The sequence below is a fragment of the Macaca nemestrina genome, chromosome 10 (genome assembly GCF_043159975.1).
Source record: "Macaca nemestrina isolate mMacNem1 chromosome 10, mMacNem.hap1, whole genome shotgun sequence".
Taxonomy (NCBI): Eukaryota; Metazoa; Chordata; class Mammalia; order Primates; family Cercopithecidae; genus Macaca; species Macaca nemestrina.
The window spans coordinates 132709959-132729015 of NC_092134.1; the positions used below are offsets into that span (position 1 = coordinate 132709959).

General features: G+C 35.9%; 1 protein-coding gene and 1 non-coding gene across 3 annotated transcripts in view; one reads left to right on the forward strand and one right to left on the reverse strand.

The window, feature by feature from the left end:
• LOC105499889 (pregnancy zone protein) overlaps nucleotides 1-5526 on the reverse strand; it is a 59124-nt gene extending 53598 nt beyond the window's left edge. For both annotated transcript variants that reach the window (XM_024787100.2, XM_011772740.3), the window contains exons 1-2: nucleotides 5376-5526; nucleotides 866-1049 (exon numbers count right to left, since the gene is read on the reverse strand). In XM_024787100.2, coding sequence (XP_024642868.2) covers nucleotides 866-1049; nucleotides 5376-5458 — 267 coding nt within the window. In that variant the 5' untranslated portion in view covers nucleotides 5459-5526. The remainder of the gene's footprint in view (nucleotides 1-865; nucleotides 1050-5375) is intronic.
• A 1166-nt stretch (nucleotides 5527-6692) lies between these two features.
• LOC112423382 (U7 small nuclear RNA) lies at nucleotides 6693-6752 on the forward strand. The gene has a single exon (XR_003013855.1). It is a non-coding gene; the product is annotated as a U7 small nuclear RNA (small nuclear RNA).
• The last annotated feature ends 12305 nt before the right edge of the window (nucleotides 6753-19057 follow it).

Sequence of the window (19057 nt, forward strand, 5' to 3'; positions counted from 1 at the left end):
TCAGTAAGAGTGGCCATCAGTAGAACCCAGATCTCCATGGAATTCACCTAGAGCTCTAGCTATTAAATTAGATGCCTTTTAACTGAGTATCTGTATTCAGAAGGAATGGAGAGAAACATCTCTGAAAAAATGTGGGAGAACATAGGAGCTGAGTATCCCAAGTTAGGCAACTTTAAAGAGGTCCTAGTTGTTTGCTTAGAGTATCCTGCATGCGCAAAAAATTATGTGGCATGCAAAGTTTTTATCATGAAATTTTCATATGCTCTATTTCTAGGCAATGTCCAGCCCCATCCTTAAAAAGACAGTTACAATCAAAACTAGAAAACTCCTCTAAGTCATGAAACTTGTGGGCAAAAGGATTATTATTTATAAATGAAGTTTAGAAGAGTATTTCTCCCTTACTCTGGTAAAAAATGCTTTGTTCCTTAATAGTTGAAAAAGTCACTTTTTTTTTTTTGAGACGGAGTCTCGCTCTGTCGCCCAGGCTGGAGTGCAGTGGTGCGATCTCAGCTCACTGCAAGCTCCACCTCCCGGGTTCACGCCATTCTCCTGCCTCAGCCTCCCGAGTAGCTGGGACTACAGGTGCCCGACACCACGCCCGGCTAGTGTTTTGTATTTTTAGTAGAGACAGGGTTTCACCGTGTTAGCCAGGATGGTCTCGATCTCCTGACCTTGTGATCCGCCCGCCTTGGCTTCCCAAAGTGCTGGGATTACAGGCGTGAGCCACCGCGCCCAGCCCCTGAGGTCCTAACTACATTCTTAAAGTCATTCCTTGGTATTGCACACCAGAGCTCCATCACCGTGACTTATAGAACTCAATAAAACGTATCAAGCAGGGACAGCCAGCTGGCACCATAGCACTCACAGTGAAGACGACACAGTGGAATAAGTCCTTCTCCGCCACTAGGTCAGTGAAGAGGCTCCTGTTTTCCCCTCCAGACTCTAAGGAAGCACTTACAGTCACTGTCTCGTTCAGGTGGCTCAGAAGGACACAGCCCTTCTCAGGGGCCTCAGTGTGGAGCAGGGAGGGGACCAGCACCATATACTGCCTGGGAAAGGAAGAAGTGTAAATTAGAGAAAAACTGATGATGGTAAGCGTTTTCATTCATAAATGTGTTTTCATAACAATATGTAATCATTGGTGCAATCAGTTTTATTCCAAAAGTCAATGGACTAAGAACAATACAAAGGAGGTTCTGTCACAGATCAGCACAAACATTTTATCTTTTACTCATCAGTCATGCCTCAGCCACACAATCTGGAGGCACGCAACACTGGAGAGTGCTTTCCAAGATGTTACAATTTCACAGGCATTCCTGGCTTTAAAGAGCAATCTGAACTCTTTAAACTTTAACTTTGAACTTCAAAAGTATCTGAATTCTTGCATATATATCCATAAAAGTGCACACCCACAAACACACACACATATATAATAAATTGGGAGTGATTATTCATTTTAAAAAGGACTTACGTTAAAATCTGTCTAGATAAACATCACTTTGGAATGAACACCATGACTAGATTTACAGAAATTCAACTGAAAGAACTTCAGTAAGCATATATCACTACACAAAATAGCACGTGTATATTGTGAAATCATTTCCTTAATATCAGCAACACTGAAAAAAAGTATTTGCTGTTTCTTTTAGGCTCCTCAGATACAGCTCAAAGTCAATATGTTATCAACAAGTTTGAAAATTTTGTCAATTATTTACATGCACAACTCCCCACCACACACACACTACACAAACACACACTGTATTTTATTATCATTTGCCTTTATGCTTAATTTCTTGAGGCAACAACATTAATAATTTAATATTAGTATGTCCACGTTTATAAATATATGTTTGTTTCAGAATCACATGGGTGGATAGGTTATCTTTTTCATTAAAAAAAAAAAAAAAAAAAAGGTTCAGGCTGGGAGCAGTGGCTTATACCTAATTCCCAGCACTTTGGGAGGCTGAGGCAGGAGACTCACTTGAGGCCAGGAGTTTGAGAACAACCTGGGGGCAACATTGTGAGGCCCCCCCGCCATCTCTACAAAAATCAAAATAAAAAGTTTAGCCAGGTTTGGTTGTGTGGTGGCGCATGCCTGTAGTCCCAGTTACTCAGGAGCCTGAGGCAAGAAGGATCACTTAAGCCCAGAAGGTCAAGGCTACAGTGAGCTATGATCGCACCAATGCTTTCCAGCCTGGGTGACAGAGTAAGACTCTGTCTTAAAAAAGAAAAGAAAAGAAAAGAAAAGTTTATGTGAGTACTAAAAGTACATATTATTTTGAAAAGTCTTGCCTTTTTTATTTAAATTGTTCAGTGTTTTCAGTTTTTCAGAGGCACAGGCAATTTCTTGTGTAAACCTCACATTCTTGCCTTAGCTTTATTGATGAGTGTCCTTTGTCTCTAATGCCCTCCACGCCATATTTTCCTGTCACTTTCCAGAAGACTGCAACTCAATATAATCTCTCCACACTCTGAACTCCTATGGGCTGAAAGAGAATGTGTTTCTGTTGTTGCTTTTTTTGAGTATCTGCCACACGACAGGAATTGTTAAGCGGTCTGTGTATTAAGCCATTTAATCTTCCCAGCAATGCTGTAAGGTACATACATGATACTCTCCATGTTCCTGAAAGCTAAAACATGAGATCCTCATCAGTCCCCAAAACTTGAATACATAACAGAAGGATAAAATCCCCGCCCCCATGCCAAATCAGCAAATCATGATGAAAATCTAACTCCTCAAAGCTTTAACGTTTCAACGACTCACAATTCAATGTCTGCAGGGTTAAGCCATTTGTAGAGTAAATTTGCAAGTAAAAACTATTATTTTCTTATATTATTTTACTACACTTACCTTTCCATTGGCAACATAAACTCTTACCTTTTAAATTGTTTTCTGGACAGGCAATTTGACACAAGAAACACAATATTATTACTTTACAAAATTAATAGGTGTGAGACTTGGAGAGGATCCAAGGATAATTGAGTTGTGGAATCTGGAACTCAAATTTGGTTTCCTCATCCTCCATGTAGTCTGCTCCAGCACAACAGTCTTGCTACATGTGTTTTAAAGTGTTCCTGGGTAAAGCTATATGCCGTGAATCTCTAGGGCCACTCTTAAATCATCCAAGTTTTAGATGATTTTACTGTATGAGTGTTATGGTTTTGTTCTCTAGCACAGAAGTTGAGGGCAGTTAAGTAACTCGCTGATAGTCATTCAGCTAGTCCCTTAAGTCTAATCTTTTTCTGGTATCTGGATGCTTCTGATCTCCTGATCACTGCTCTTTTAAGGACATAATACATAATAAAAATTTATCATTTTTACCTCCCCATCCCAAAATTTTCCCTTTAGTTCTTTGATCTTAATAAGAAGGTGTATACATATATTTATAATTTATCTAATATACTATTTTTATTCTTATAAATTATAAGCCAAAAATTATCATGAGTAAAAATTAATTCCACACATATTTGATATTCTAAAGAGCTGTTTTGTAGGAGTTCAGTTAATATTTTTAAATAGATACTGAAATTGGAACAAATCCAGGTTGACAAACTGGCCCAAGATTTCACTGGTAGTGAGCTGCTAAAATGTTTTAATATATTACTCAATCATGAATGTTTGCATTTTAAATATTTGCCTTTTTAGCAGGGACTAAATTTAGCAAATATTAAAGTGATAACTTTTAATTTTCTCTTTTTCATTTTATTCCCCTCAAGGCTTCATCTCTCTGAAGCTTACTGCCCCAAGGCAGGGTAGAACGGCTATTGGGTCTCTTTGGCAATCTTTCTCTCATTTATCACATCAAGGGTTAATTCTGGAGGGATAAAGTTAAGTTTTCTCCTTACAAAGGGAGAAAACACCCCTTCTGCTTGTGATAACTAGGGCATGACGCTTGCTGCTCTTGGTTCAGTGGCGGACACAATGTAAAAGGATGGTTTCAATGGCAGCATGGTCCTATGCAGTGTAGGACTGCATCCAAAGCCACAAATTGCTTCATGTTTCTGACCCAATACACGCCACTCGCTTTATCCATTCAGTCTGCTCTCAGAAAGCAAAATAGCCTCCACATACTCTAAATGCTTTCTGGGTGGAGTGCAGCCGGAAGTAGTAGCGCCCACAGCTGTAGATGAGGTAGAGGGATAGTGGGGGAGAAATGTATCCCTACCGGTTGCCAGGAAACTGTGCAAGGAAAAAGCCTGAGGAAAGCAGGAGACTTACTGGATTGAAGTCCTTATTTCTGCTTTCTGCGCTTTGGCCTGAAGAGGGCTAGTTATGTCAGATGAATAAGGGTAACACACAGAGCAGAGGGACCCCTTATCCCTTTCCCCATTTGGGACTCTGAAGACTTCCCTGTATCAATCTGAAATATAGGAGACACGATAGGCATCTAGAAGTGCAGTGTGGGTATGCAAGAGAGAGGCAGAAGTTTAACCTCTCCAGGACACCTCAGTGCCTATGTGCTATTATTGGACCCAAGAGTTCTCACCATTCTCTGGAAGAAATGTAAAGGCAGCTGGGTTAAGGCCAGGAACCTTAAATGGCCTGATCTGCAAAGGGGCAAAGTGGCCCTGCATCACAGGCTGGGTTGGAGCAATAGCCATAGTATTTGAGGCAAGATGCAAAGGTAGGAGTTCTGTGGGATATGAAACAGCTGAAGTGAGACAGTCAGGTAGAGAGGACTGTTGGGTCCTGACCACACAAGAGAAACCAGATGACTAAACTTCAACAGTGCATGCTAGCAGGTAAGAAGAAGTCAGACTGACAGTAGCCAAGAAGGACGGAGAACTTTGAGACCAAGGACTCTGACACTTTTCTCTATTAGGAGTTAATGGAGACCACAGTCGTCTAGATGAGAGGAACTACAGAGAGGTGAAAAAGAAGTCTTACAATTATTGAATTTTACTAACTTACAACTGGATAGGGTTAAAATTATTTCCCCTACTTTGGTTCCCCATTGGGGCTGTTGGTGAAGACTTGATACATGATTGAAAAATAAAGGAGCTATACTTTCTGTATATATATAAAGCCTACAATACATGTTAAGTTGCACCTCACTATACATTTTGAATATCTTTATTTTCAGTGCCTTCCATCCAAAAGAATGTTTCTGTGAAGGTGGGATCTAGTGTTTTATTTAATCATGCTTCTTAGTGACTACTTGTATTTATGACACTGATTGGCCCAATGTAGAAAAAAGTGATTTTAAGGGTAGAGGATAAATGAAAGATAAACAAGGGATTAACTGGAATGATTTCTTATGTTTGGAAGGTATCATAATGAGTGGAAAGGTCGCATTTACAAAGGAAGGCAAAGCGAAGACATAAGGGAGAGCCTGAAATGCACACTGGAGGAAAGGGTCTTGAGTGAGACTTACGGTTCTGCAGAGTTGGAGTCATTGGCAGAAAGCAGGATAAGAAGTAGCATGAGACATAAATGAAGAAGTCTGTCTTTCCCCATTGTGAGGGATAAATCTCAGGGTTGTGTTCAACTCTCTGCCCTCAGCCTCATCCCAGAGACCAGCAGAGTTTACCAGGCTTTATGCGGCCACTATGTCAAACAAGCCCCACCCCAAGGCCTCTGAATAGAGTTCAGAATTGAGCACAGATTCCCTGAAAGGGTCATTACTCTCAGTGCTTGCTTCATTTTTCTCAAGGCTAAATTCTGACAGGTACTGAGGCATGTCTGGAGGATAAAATTCATATTCCATTTGGAATAAGCTTTGACAGCAAACCTCCTGACAAGGAACCTTCAACCTACCTTTCTCCATCTCCTTCAAAATCCTTACAAGAAGATGACAAAAGATGCTGACAAAGAATATCATGGGACACGTTACCACGACAGTAACTCATGCATTGCAGATTCATTTCTGGCACTGAGTGAGTTATAACTATAGACTTTAGGGGTTTTGGTGTTTTTTTTTTAAGCTGTTGATTGAATACATGGTCCTGGAAGAAAGTGATACAAAATAAGGATTTCAAGAGTAGAGGATAAATGAAAGATAAAAGAGATAAAAGATAAAAGAGATTTTAGAAAGGAGTTATCAAAGATCACCCTTGCCTATTTCACAGCATTGATCTGATCAGATTCTTAATTGCTCGTATCTGTCCTTGCTACTGTCTGAACATACTAACATGTGAGTCCCTTAAACTATGTCATTCACTTTATCTGAGATTTTTTTTTTGAGCTGTACTGTATGCTAAGTGCTATTCTGGTGATGAAAATACAACATTGAACAGGATATTCCGTATCCAATCTCTCATAGAACTTGCAGTACAATGTTGATCACAGAGAAACCGCCAGCAGATTTAATGCCATCTCTAGACTGCAGACATTGGTGTCTATTAACATACTGTATTGCTTGAAACTTTTTTTTTTTTATCAGCTTACTTTTTCTGTCTCCATATTTCAGCCTAATCATTCCTTCTTTGGAGAGCTAATTCCTGGCCACACTGCTTAAAGTGAATTCCTTCCTATTAGTTTTTATTTCACATCTTGGTTTCTTTTGTCACATTATCACAGAATGAAATAATTTATTTTAAATTATGAAATGTTTTATATATATATATACACACTCACAAATATAGAGAGCAAGATAAAAAACACTTGTACCTCACATGCACCCAACTTTAATAAAATTAAACACTTGCCAAGTTATATTTACGATCATTTCTTCTTAGGAAATGAAGCATGGCAATGGTAGAGCTCTTTTAGAATTTGTCTAGCAGGTTTTCCAGTTTTTACCAGATCCCCCGACCCAAAAAAAGAAATAAAGCAGGACAAATATGGTTAGAGTTTCCTTTGTAATTCTCTCCAATCTCATTTCCTTCCCAATGTTGTGGGATTAGGAAGTTGATACGTATTCTTCAGGACATGTTTTTATGTTTTTAATCCATATTTATGTAAATAATATATAGCATAATTTTGTGTTTTGTATTATATATATAAGTGGTATGCACATATTGTAAAATTTGTTGCCACTATTATGGCTTTAAGACTTATTAGCATTGATAATGAGGATGTAATTTATTAATTTTAATGACCATCTATATGACATTCTATTGTATGAATGTGACCGAACCTGTTACTCTATTTCTCTAGTACTAGATTTTGGATTCTTCATAGTTTTTCAACATTACAAATAATGCTGCTACAAATATGGTGTGTCTACTTGAGCATGTTTGCAAGAGTTTCTCTAGGGTATACAGCAGAGATTGGGTTATAGGCTATAGATACATGTACATCTTGAAATCTATCAGATATTGGTAAATTGCTCTTCGAATTGTTACACGGATTTGAATACTCATCTGCAACAGAGGATATTTTCAGTTTATTGTATCTTTACCATCATTTTACTCTGCTAGGCAGTCTACTTTTTATCAATCTGATGCGTGAAGCAGTATCTTGCCCTAATTTTCATTATTAATGACTTTACACATCTTTTCATATGTTTATGGGCCATTTGAATTATATCTTCAGTTTGATATCTCAACACAATATGTAAATGGTCTAGCAGGAACATCTCCTTGCCCCAATTTGGTGAGCCTTGGACTCTAGATGCTGCAATTTTATTTACTAAAGGCTTTAAAATGTGCTTCTAAATCTCTCAGCCAAGTATTCTGGAGCTGTTAAATACCCTAAGGGGAAAGTGCCCTTTAACACAGAATTACCCCTTTGGGTTGCTATGTTACTTCGGAACTTTGGATTTATAATTCTTCACAGTCTTTGCTTTTCAATACCTCCAGTGAATATATATATTTATAAAATATACATATATAATGAATATTATATATATATATATATATATATATATATACACCAACCATTTGTACTTTAAGTGGGAAGTTTGGTCTCAATTACCTTGTATACCATTACTGGAAAGGAACGTCCTGAGTGTGTATTTTTATTTTATATAAATAATATTGGAAAAAGACCTTGCCTGTTTCTTACTCTTTTTAGTTATTGCTAGTTTTAAAACATCCTCCCACGTTTATATGTATGTATTTTGTTAATTGCATTTTATTACAGTATAGCCCTTTTTGGTGATCATCCGCGATGTTTAATGTTTCCACTCTCCTAATGATAAAAACAAGATTGTCTCTATTGTCCTGCCATGATCAAATAATGCTTTGATAAATCTCTTTTTACATATACCCTTTGAAACAGGTAAATCCTCCTGCAAGATGCATACACAGGAGTGTGATTGTTGTATCAGAGGCATGTACTTAAGTGACTAAGTCGTGACATATAACTCTCCAGAATGGTTACATCACACTGCAATTCTACCAGTAGCGCATGAGGATTTTCATATCCCCATATTGCCACCAATACCCTAGCTTTTACATTTTTCTTCCAGTATTCCTTTAAATAAGCTTTTTGCTCATTTCCCTCTTTTCTCCTTCTAGGACTCCCATAATATGTGTATTTGCATGCTTGATGGTATTCCATGGGTCCCTTATACTTTCTTCACTCTTCTTTAATCTTTCTTCTTTTTTCACCTTTAATTAAACTATTTACATGACTTGTCTTCAAGTTGCTAATTCTTTCTTTTGTATGACTGTGTCTGCTGTTGAAGTTCTCCATTAAAATATTCTGTTCTATTCTTACATAATTTTTGTGTTTTTTCTTAATGGTTTCTATTTCTTTATTAAACTTCTCATTTTGTTCATGCATTGTTTTTCTAATTTTATTTAGTTGTCTGTCTGTGTTTTCTTGCATCTCACTGAGCATCTTTAAGATGATTATTTTGAGTTTTGGGGGGAAATTTGTAGATCTCCATTTGGGGTGGAAGTTAGTTTCTAGAACTTTATTAGTTTCCTTTGGTGGTATTATGTTTGCCTGGTTCATTATTATCTGTGTAACTTTGCATTGGTTTCCATGCATCTGAAGGAGCAAACACCTTTCCCCATCTTTATAGACTGGTTTTGCAGGTAAAAGTCCTCAGGATCCTCCTGTTGGGTTCCCAGGATGACAGGATTGCTTCTAGAATTGTGGTCAACTGGAGATAGAGACAGGTCACATGGTTATGCTGGCTTAGATTCTGTCTGTCTCCTCCTAGAAGTTTTATTATTTTAGCTCTTACATTTGGGTTTGTAATTGATTTGGATTAATTTTTTTGATATAATGTGAGTTATGGGTCCAACTCCAATCTTTCTTTTGCATATGAGTATTTGGTTTTTTCATCGTTTATGTTGACTGCCTCCCAGACCTTGGTCAGTAGGTCTGGCACTGGGATGAGGGTCTACTTCAGAGTCCACAGACTGTGGACTAGTTACCAGACACGTGGATGAATGTGGCTTCCTCTGGGTCCTTAGGAGGGCTCCCATTGGGTCACTGGGTAGGTTCCTAGGCAGTCAGTACTGGTCTAGATTGCAGCTGAGAGAAAAGGAAACCAAGTAACAGGGCTGCCTCAGGGCCTAAAGCGGAGACCAAGGTCTTCAGGCCCGCCTCTGGGTTCATGAATGAGCATGTCTCTCAGTGGGTCCCTGAGTGGGCAGGGCAGGCCTGCTCTCAAATCACAGATGAGAGGGTCTGGATCCAGTTTACAGTGCTGCTTTAAGATCCACAGTGGGACCAAGGTCAGCCTACCAGGGCACTTAGGAGCATTTCTCCCAGTAGGTCCCTGTGAGGGCAACACTGCTCTTAGACTGCAGCAGAGAGGAGCTGGTACCAGATTTCAGGGCCATTTTAGGATTCACTGTATAGGAAAGAAAGTAGTAGATGATCTTTTCTAGTTTTTTTTATGTTAAGTGGTTATTTTCTTTCATTAAATGTTATAACTAATATGTATAGTTGAGGCCATGGTAGAAACAATAGTGACAAAAAACATAACTGTGTATGCAAGATAATAGGACAAATGTTTTCCAAATGAGGAAAAGAGAGTAATTTTGTGTTAAAATATCTGATCTTTCCAGAATGTGAAATGGGACAGTGAAAGGGAAAATCTGAATGAATGTACAATCAGGTTTGCAGAAAGGGAAACTATTTCCTTTATTTATAACATTGAATCTGAAAAAAAAGGTAAATTTTTCCCATAGTTGGCTATTTTTTACAATTTTTAAATGGACATAAATTCCCATTATGTAACATTTATTACATTACAGTGTACAATTCAGTGGCTGTTAGTATGCTCATGGTGTTATGTAATTATTACCACTATGAAATTATGGAACATTTCCATCACCCCCAAAATAAACCACTTACATGTTAGCAGTCACTTCCTATTTTCAATAAGTGGAAATACTAATTCGTGCAATCTCTGCAACCACTAATCTACTTTATATTTTTATGAATTTACCTATTTGTACACTTCATATTAACAGAATCATAATATATGTGGCCGATGTCGGGTGGCTTCTTTCACATAGCATGATGTTTTTGAAGTTCATCCACGTTGTAGCATATATATAGTACTTCATTCCTTTATATGAGTGAACGATACTGAAAAATATTCCAATGTATGACGTGCCACATTTTGTTTATCCATTCCTCAGTTGATAGACAATTGAGTTATTCTCATTTATTAGCTATTATGAAAAATTCTGCTATAAATATTTGTATACAAGTGTTTGCATGAGCATATGATTTCAGTTTTCTTGGGAATATATACAGGAGTGAATCTGTGGGTCATATGGTAGCTCAGTGTTCAACTTTTTGCAGAACTGCCAGACTACTTTTCACAGTGGCTGAAACATTTTAAATTCCCACCAGCAATGTATGAGCATTCCATTTTCTCCACATTTTTGGCAACATTTGCTATTCTTTCTATATTTAATTTTTAGAATGATAGCCATAGTGGATATAAAGAGGTATCTCATAATGGTTCTAATTTGCAGTTCCTTAGTGAATAATGATTTTGAGCATATTCTCTTGTACTTACTGACCTTTTATGTATCATCTTTAGAGGAATGTCTGTTCAATTCCTTTGCCCATCTTTTAATTCAATTGTTTATCTTTTTATTGTTGAATTGTAAGGGTTCTTTATATATTTTGGATCTTTGATCTTTATCAGATATATAATTTGCAAATATTTACTCCTGTGAGTTGTCTCTTCACACTTGATAGTGTTCTGAGAAACATAAGTTTTTAGTTTTAATAAAATACAATTTAAAACATTTTTTGATTCATTGTGCTTCTGATGTCAAGTTTAATAAATTATTGCCTAATCCAAGGTCCCAAGGACTTATACCTATGTGTCCTCATAGAAGTTTTATTATTTTAGCTCTTACATTTGGGTTTGTAATTGATTTGGATTAATTTTTTGGATATAGTGTGAGTTATGGGTCCAACTCCAATCTTTCTTTTGCATATGAGTATTTGGTTTTTTCATCATTTATGTTGAAAATGTTATCCTTTCCCCATTATATGTTCTTGGCACCCTTTTCAAAAATAAACTAACCAAAAATGTGTGGATTTATTTATGGATTCTCAGTGTTCTTCCATTGATCTATATATCTATCCTTGTGCTAGTACCATGCTATCTTGAGATTGCAACAGCTTTTGTGGTAAGTTTTAAAATCGGAAAGTAGAAGTCCTCTAACTTTGTTCTTTTTTTCCCTTCAAAATTGTTGTGACTAATCTGAATCTTTATCATATCCAAATGAATTTTAGAATCAGTCTGTCCATTTTTGTATAAAAGATGGTTGTAATTTTGATGGAATTGTATTGAATCTGCACATCAATTTGGGGAGTATCGTTAACTTAATCCGATTAAGTTTTCCAACTCATGAACATGGAGGTATTTTAGAGTTGCTTACTCTGCCTTTTGTGCTAATGTCACTTTTGGCTCAATTTTAATTGGCTTATTAATTTAAAGGTTTATAAAAGATTTACTGCCAAATATTATATTTATACAGAAATAATTTGACTTTCTTTTTGTTAAATGATATATTGACTTTAGAGTGCTTAGCAAAGGTGATGAGATTATTACTTATCTTTTGTTGCAATGCATCCAGATAGCAGTTATTTGATGTCTCACTGGAATACTTTTCTCTGCTTTGTGTTGACTTTACAGTCGTGTTACCTTTTCTAATGCTAATTTTAAAATATTTCCTTGTCATTTGGTTACATAAGTATAACTGAGTATTACTTCTTGGGCATATAACACTATTTAATGAAGTAACCAGTGGCAACTCTTGCTTTTGCTTCCAAAAATATAAATAAAAAAATTTTTTTAAGTCAGTTTTAAAATCAGGTTATTTGACTTTTTCCAACTGAGTTGTAGGGGTTCCTTATATATTTTGAAAATTAACCCATGTCACCCATTATCAGATATATGATTTGAAATTTTTTCCTCTCATTCCATAGGTTTCTTATTCATTTTGTTAGTTTTTTTTCTTTGCTGTGAAAAGGTTTTTAGATTGATGCAATTCTGCTTATATTTTTTTCTACTTTTGTTTTCTGTGTTTTTGGCATTATGTCAAAGAAATTATTGCCAAAACCATTGTCAAGAAATTTCCCCCATGTTTCCTTTTGGTAATTTTATAATTGCAGGTCCTATGTTTAATTTTTCATCCACTTTGAGTTGATATTTGTGTGTGGTATAAAGTAAGGGTCCAATTTTATTTCTTTGCATGTAGATATCTAGTTTTCCCAACACTATTTGTTGATGAGACTATCCTTTCCTCATTGTGTATTCTTGGGACCCTTGTCAAAGATCAGTTGACCTTATATGCATGGGGTTATTTCTGGGCCTTTATTCCATTCATTTGTCTATATGTCTGCCTTTATGCCAGTACCATGATGTTTTGATTCTGGTAGTTTGGTGATATATTTTGAAATCAGGAATTGTGATGCCTCCAGCTTTGTTTTCTTTCCTCAAGATCACTTTGACTAGTCATAGTGTTTTATGGCTCCGTATACATTTTAGAATTGCTTTTTCTATGTCTGCACAAAATGCCATTTCTTCAAAGAATACATACAAATGGCCAACATGTATATTAAAAGATAATCAGTATAGTTAATTATCATGGAAATGCAAGTCAAAACTACAAGTATGTATCACCTCACACCTGTTAGGTAGCTATAATATACTTTTTTTAAAAAACAAAGATAAGTGTTAGTGAAGATGTGGAGAAATCAGAACCCCTGTGCACTGTTGGTGGCATGAAAGCAGCTAAGAAAAATAGTATAGAGGTTTCTAAAAAACTTAAAATAGAACCACCTTATAATCCAGCAATCTCACTACTGAGTATATATTCAAAAGTGTTGAAATCAGCATCTTGAGAAGATATCTGCACATCCATGTTTATTGCAACATTATTCATATTAGCCAATAAACAGCCCAAGCATCCATCTACCAGTGAATGGATTTTTAAAATGATGTATACATACAACAGAATATTATCCAGTCTTAAAGATAAGGAAATCCTGCTGTTTGGAGCAACATCCATGAACTTGGAGGACATTATGCTAAGTGAAATAAGCCAATCATAGAGGGGCAAATACAATAAGATTCCACTTATATGACATATCTATAATAGTCAAACTCATAGAGACAGAGAATACAATGTGGCTCTTGGGGTCTAGAAAGTTGGGGGGATGAGGAATTGTTGTCCTATGGGTATAAAGTTTCAGTTATGTTACTTGAACAAATTCTAGATATCTACTGTGCAATGTGGTACCTGTAGTCACCAATATCATATTTTGCATTTCAAAATGTGTTTTATTGTTGCTTCACCAAAACAAAAACAGACACAAGAAAGCTTTGGGAGATGTTGGATATGTCTGTTGCATTGATTACGGTGATAGTATCCCCATAATCAATAAGTGTTTTCATATGTCCAAACTCATCAAATTATACATAATAAATATGTGCAGTTCTTTGTATATCCATTATACCTCAATAAAGGTGTTAAAAATTAAAATTAAAATAAAGTAAAAGATGTCTTTTAGCATTTTTGCTAATTACTTCATTAACATTATGACAGCTACTTGAGAAGAATGATCAAATCAGAAGAAATAGCCTTCCATATTGTACCCTTTATATGAAGGCACTAGAGATTTGTCAGTGCCTTCGCTGTATATAACATGTTCTTGCTCTCAGAGAATGATTGCACCAACACTTACAAAATAGCTATGTGTGGTATTCCAATAGAAAATTTTGTCCTCCTCCATTCTTACATTATTGGTTATACTAATAAATTGATCTCATTATGAAGCAGATTTTTGCTTCTTTATGCTTGCTGAAGGCATCTGGAAAGAACACTGTTAGACACAGTGAATTTTGATATTTCAAAGAATGGACCCTTGAATTCAATCCTCTGAGGTGTTATTCTTTTGTCAACTTTCAGATTGTACCACTGACTTGAGGCAGGATTTCCAAGATTCTTTTTAGTTCAGAAGCAAACATACTTCCTTAAAAAAGAATGCTTGACATAAGATCAAGCAAAAGAAGAATTACTAGGACTGAATAAAACTGAGAAAAAAATTAAATTGTGATTACTCTTTTGGAATATGGTAGGCTTTATTTTAATTATATTTTAATAAATATGGAAAAAGTCCTTTCTCTTTCTTTTTATACAATATTTAACTCTTAATTTAGAAGATTTTACTTTTGTGGATTGAATTAAACATTTTTAAATGATATCTGATTTTTGTGAACTCCATTAGAATTCAGAAGAAAATAATACTTTTACTGAGTCTCCTTACTTTTCATGGCATATAGTTATTTACATTATTTAGTAAAAATCTGGTTTCCTTTTAAACTGTATATAATTGGATACATTGATACAATTATATTAAAGTATACCTGGTACATTAATATTTGAAAATACTCTTTTAATCAGGCATGATAAGCCCATTACAAGAGGACTTCAAAAAGTCCTAGCTATCCTAAATATATGTGTACCCAACACAGGAGCACCCAAATACATAAAGCAAGTTCTTATAGACCTATGAAAAGACATAGATTCCTACACAATAATAGTAGTAGACTTCAACAGAGCATTGACAGTATTAGATCACTGAAGCAGAAAACTAACAGAGATATTCAGGACCTGAACTCGACGCTTGACCAAATTTACCTAATAGACATCTACAGAACTCCCTACCCCAAAACAACAGAATATATATTCTTCTTATTGTCACGGGGCTAATACTCTGAAATTGTCCACATAATTGTCCACATAATTGGATAAAAGAATCCTCAGCAAATTCAGAGAAACCCAAATAATACCAAACACAGTCTCAGACCACAGTGCAATAAAAATAGAAATCAATACTATGAAGATCCCTTAAATCCATACAATTACCTGGGAATTAAATAACGTGCTCCTGAATGGCTTGTGGGTAAACAATGAAATTAAAGCAGAAATCAAGAAATTCTTTGAAATGAATGAGAACAAAGATAGAAAATACTGGAATTTCTGGGACACATCTAAAGCAGTGTTAAGAGGGAAGTTTATAATGCTAAACATGCATATCAAAAAGTTACAAGATCTCAAAGTAACAACCTAGCATCATATCTAGAGGAACTAGAGATATAAGAGTAAACCAATCGCAAAGCTAGCAGAAGAAATGAAATAACCAAAATCAGAGTTTAACTGAAGGAAGTTAAGATGCAAAAAAACCTCACAAAAAACAAAAAACAAAAGATAAATGAATTGAGGATTTTTTTTTGATAGAATAGATAAGTTTGATAGAACACTAGATAGACTAATAAAGAAAAAAAGAGAGAAGATCCAAATAACCACAATCAGAAATGAAAATGAGTATTTACCACCAACTCCACAGAAATGCAAAAGAACCTCAGATACTACTAAGAACACCTCTGTGCAAACGAACTAGAAAATCTATAAGAAATGGATAAATTGCTGAAAACATTCAACTCTCAAGACTGAATCAAGAAGAGATTGAATCCCTGAACAGACCTATAATGATTTCCAATACTGAATCAGTAATAAAATGCCTACCAACCAGAAAAAGCCCAGGACCAGACAGATTCACAGCCAAATGCTACCAGATACATAAAGAAGAGATGGCACCATTCCTATTGAAATTACTTCCAAAAATTGAGGAGGAAGGACTCCTCCCTAAATCATTCTATGAGGCTAGCATTATCTTGATACCAAAACCTGACAGAGACAGAACAAAAAAAAAAGAAACCTTTAGGCCAATATACTCAATGTACATGGATGCAAAAATCCTTAACAAAATATTAAGCAAACTGAATCCAGCAGCACATCAAAAAACTAATTCACTGTCAGATGTATAGATTGTGAAGATTTTCTCCCACTCTGTGGGTTGTCTGTTTACTCTGCTGACTGATCCTTTTGCCATGTAAAAGTTCTTTAGTTTAATTAAGTCCCACCTATTTATCTTTGTTTTTATTGCATTTGCTTTTGAGTTCTTGGTCATGAAATTCTTGCCTAAGCCAGCATCTAGAAGGCCTTTTCTGATGTTATCTTCTAGAATTTTTATGGTTTCAGGTCTTAGATTTAAGTCCTTGATCCACCTTGAGTTGATTTTTGTATAAGGTGAAAGATGGGGATCCAGTTTCATTTTCCTACATATGGCTTGACAATTATCCCAGCACCATTTGTTAAATGAAATGTCCTTTTCCAGTTTTATGTTTTTGTTTGCTTTGTCAAAGATCAGTTGGTTGTAAATATTTGGGTTTATTTCTGGGTTCCCTATTCTGTTCCATTCGTCTATGTGCCTATTTTTATACCAGTACCATGCTGTTTGGGTGACTATGACCTTATAGTATAGTATAGAAATCAAGTAATGTGATGCTTCCAGATTTTGTGTGTGTGTGTGTGTTTATTTTTTGTTTTGTTTTGGTTTTTTGCTTAGTCTTTCCTTGGCTATGCAGGATCCTTTTATGTTCCATATGAATTTTAGGATTTTTTTTCTAGTTCTGTGAAGAATTATGATGCTATTTTGATAATAGCACAATTCCCAAATTGCAAAAATGTGGAACCAGACCAGATGCCCATCAATCAATGAGTGGGTAAAGAAACTGTGGTATATATATGATAGAATGCTACTCAGCCATAAAAAGGAAATAATTAACGGCATTCACAGCAACCTGGATGGGACTGGAGACTATTATTCTAAGTTAAGTAGCTCAGGAATGGAAAACCAAACATTGCATGTTCTCCCTCATAAGTGAGAGCTAAGCTATGAGGATTCAAAGGCATAAAAATGATACAATGGACTTTGGGGACTTGTGAGGAAAGGGTGGGAAAGGCGTTAGGGATAAAAGACTACAAATTGGGTTCAGCGTATACTGGTTGTGAGGCTGGAAAATAGGGTCTGGAGGCAGGGAACATAAGGCCGATTCACACTTCAGTGACAATAGGAAATATCCTCTCCATGAGGGCATAGGTTAAGTAAATAAATGACTTTGCAACTTTACTTCATCCTCTTCATTTACGTAGGGTGTATCCCAAGTAGAGAGTATTTAAACTCCCAAATATTCTGTAATGGGGCCTTTGAGCTCCTATGTTCAGGTCTGCTCTTACACCGTAGAGTGTACTTTCATTTTCAATAAAACCCTTCATTCCTTCCTTGCTTTGTTAGTGTGTTTTGTCCAATTCTTTGTTCAGGACACCAAGAACCTTGGATACCCTCTACCATTAACACGTGCATGATGGGTGCACCAAAATCTCACAAATCACCACTAAAGAACTTATTCATGTAACCAAATACCACCTTTTCACCAAAATCCTATGGAAATAAAAAAATTTTTAAAAAATAAACCCATGCCAAAAAGAAAAGCTAATCCACCATTATCAAGTGGGCTTTATTCTTGGTTCAACATGCATAAATCAATAAATGCTATTCACCACGTAAACAGAACTCCAAACCAAAAACAAAACCACATGATCATCTCAATAGATGCAGAAAAGTCCTTCAATAAAATTCAAAATTATTTCATTTTAAAAACCCACAAAAAACTAGGAACGTACTTCAAAATAATAAAAACCATGTATAAAAAACACACAGCCAACATCATACTGAATGGGCAAAAGCTGGAAGCATTCCTCTTGAAAACTGGGATGAGACAAAGATGCCTTCTCTTACTACTCCTATTAAACATAATACTGGAATTCCCAGCGAGCACAATCAGGCAAGATAAAGAAATGAAAGGCATGTAAATAGGAAGAGAGGAAGTTAAACTCTCCGTGTTTGCAAATGATACGATTCTATATCTAGAAAATCCCATCATCTCTGCCCAAAAGCTCCTTGATCTAATAAACAACTTTAGTGAAGCTTCAGGCTACAAAACCAATGTACAAAAATCAGTTGTATCCCTATCATATTCCCCAATTTCAAACTATACTACAGGGCTATAGTAAACAAAACAGCATGGTCCTGGTACAAAAACAGACTTACAGATCACTGGAACAAAATGGAGAGCCCAGAAATAATGCCACACACCTACAACCATCTAATCTTTGACAAAGTTGACAAAATTAAGCAACAGGGAAAGGACTGTATTCAATAAATGGTGCTGGAATAACTGTCTAGCCGTATGCATAAAATTGAAACTGGACCTCCTCCTTATACCATGTGTAAAAATGATGGATTAAAGACCTAAATGTAAAACCTAAAACTATAAAACCCTGGAAAATACCTTTTTGGACATAGGCCCTTGCAAAGATTTCATGATAGAGATACCAAAAGCAATTGCAACAAAACAAAAACTTGACAAGTGGGACCTAATTAGACTAAGGAGCATCTGCACAGCAAAAGAAACTATCAACAGAGGAAACAGACAACCTACAGAAAGGGAGAAAATATTTGCAAACCATGCATCTGACAAAGGTCTAATAACCAGCATCTATAAGGAACTTGCTTAACAAATTAACAAGCAAGAAACAAAGAACTCCATAAAAATGTGGGCAAAGGACAGGAACAGACACTTCTCAAAAGAAAACATTCATATGGCCAATAAGCTTATGAAAAAATATTCAACATCACTAATCGTTGGAGAAATGCAAATCAAAACCACGTTGAGATACCATCTCACACCAGTCAGAATGGCTATGTGATGGTGGCAATGTTGGAGAGAAAAAGGAATGCTTATACACTGCTGGTGGTAATGTAATTTAG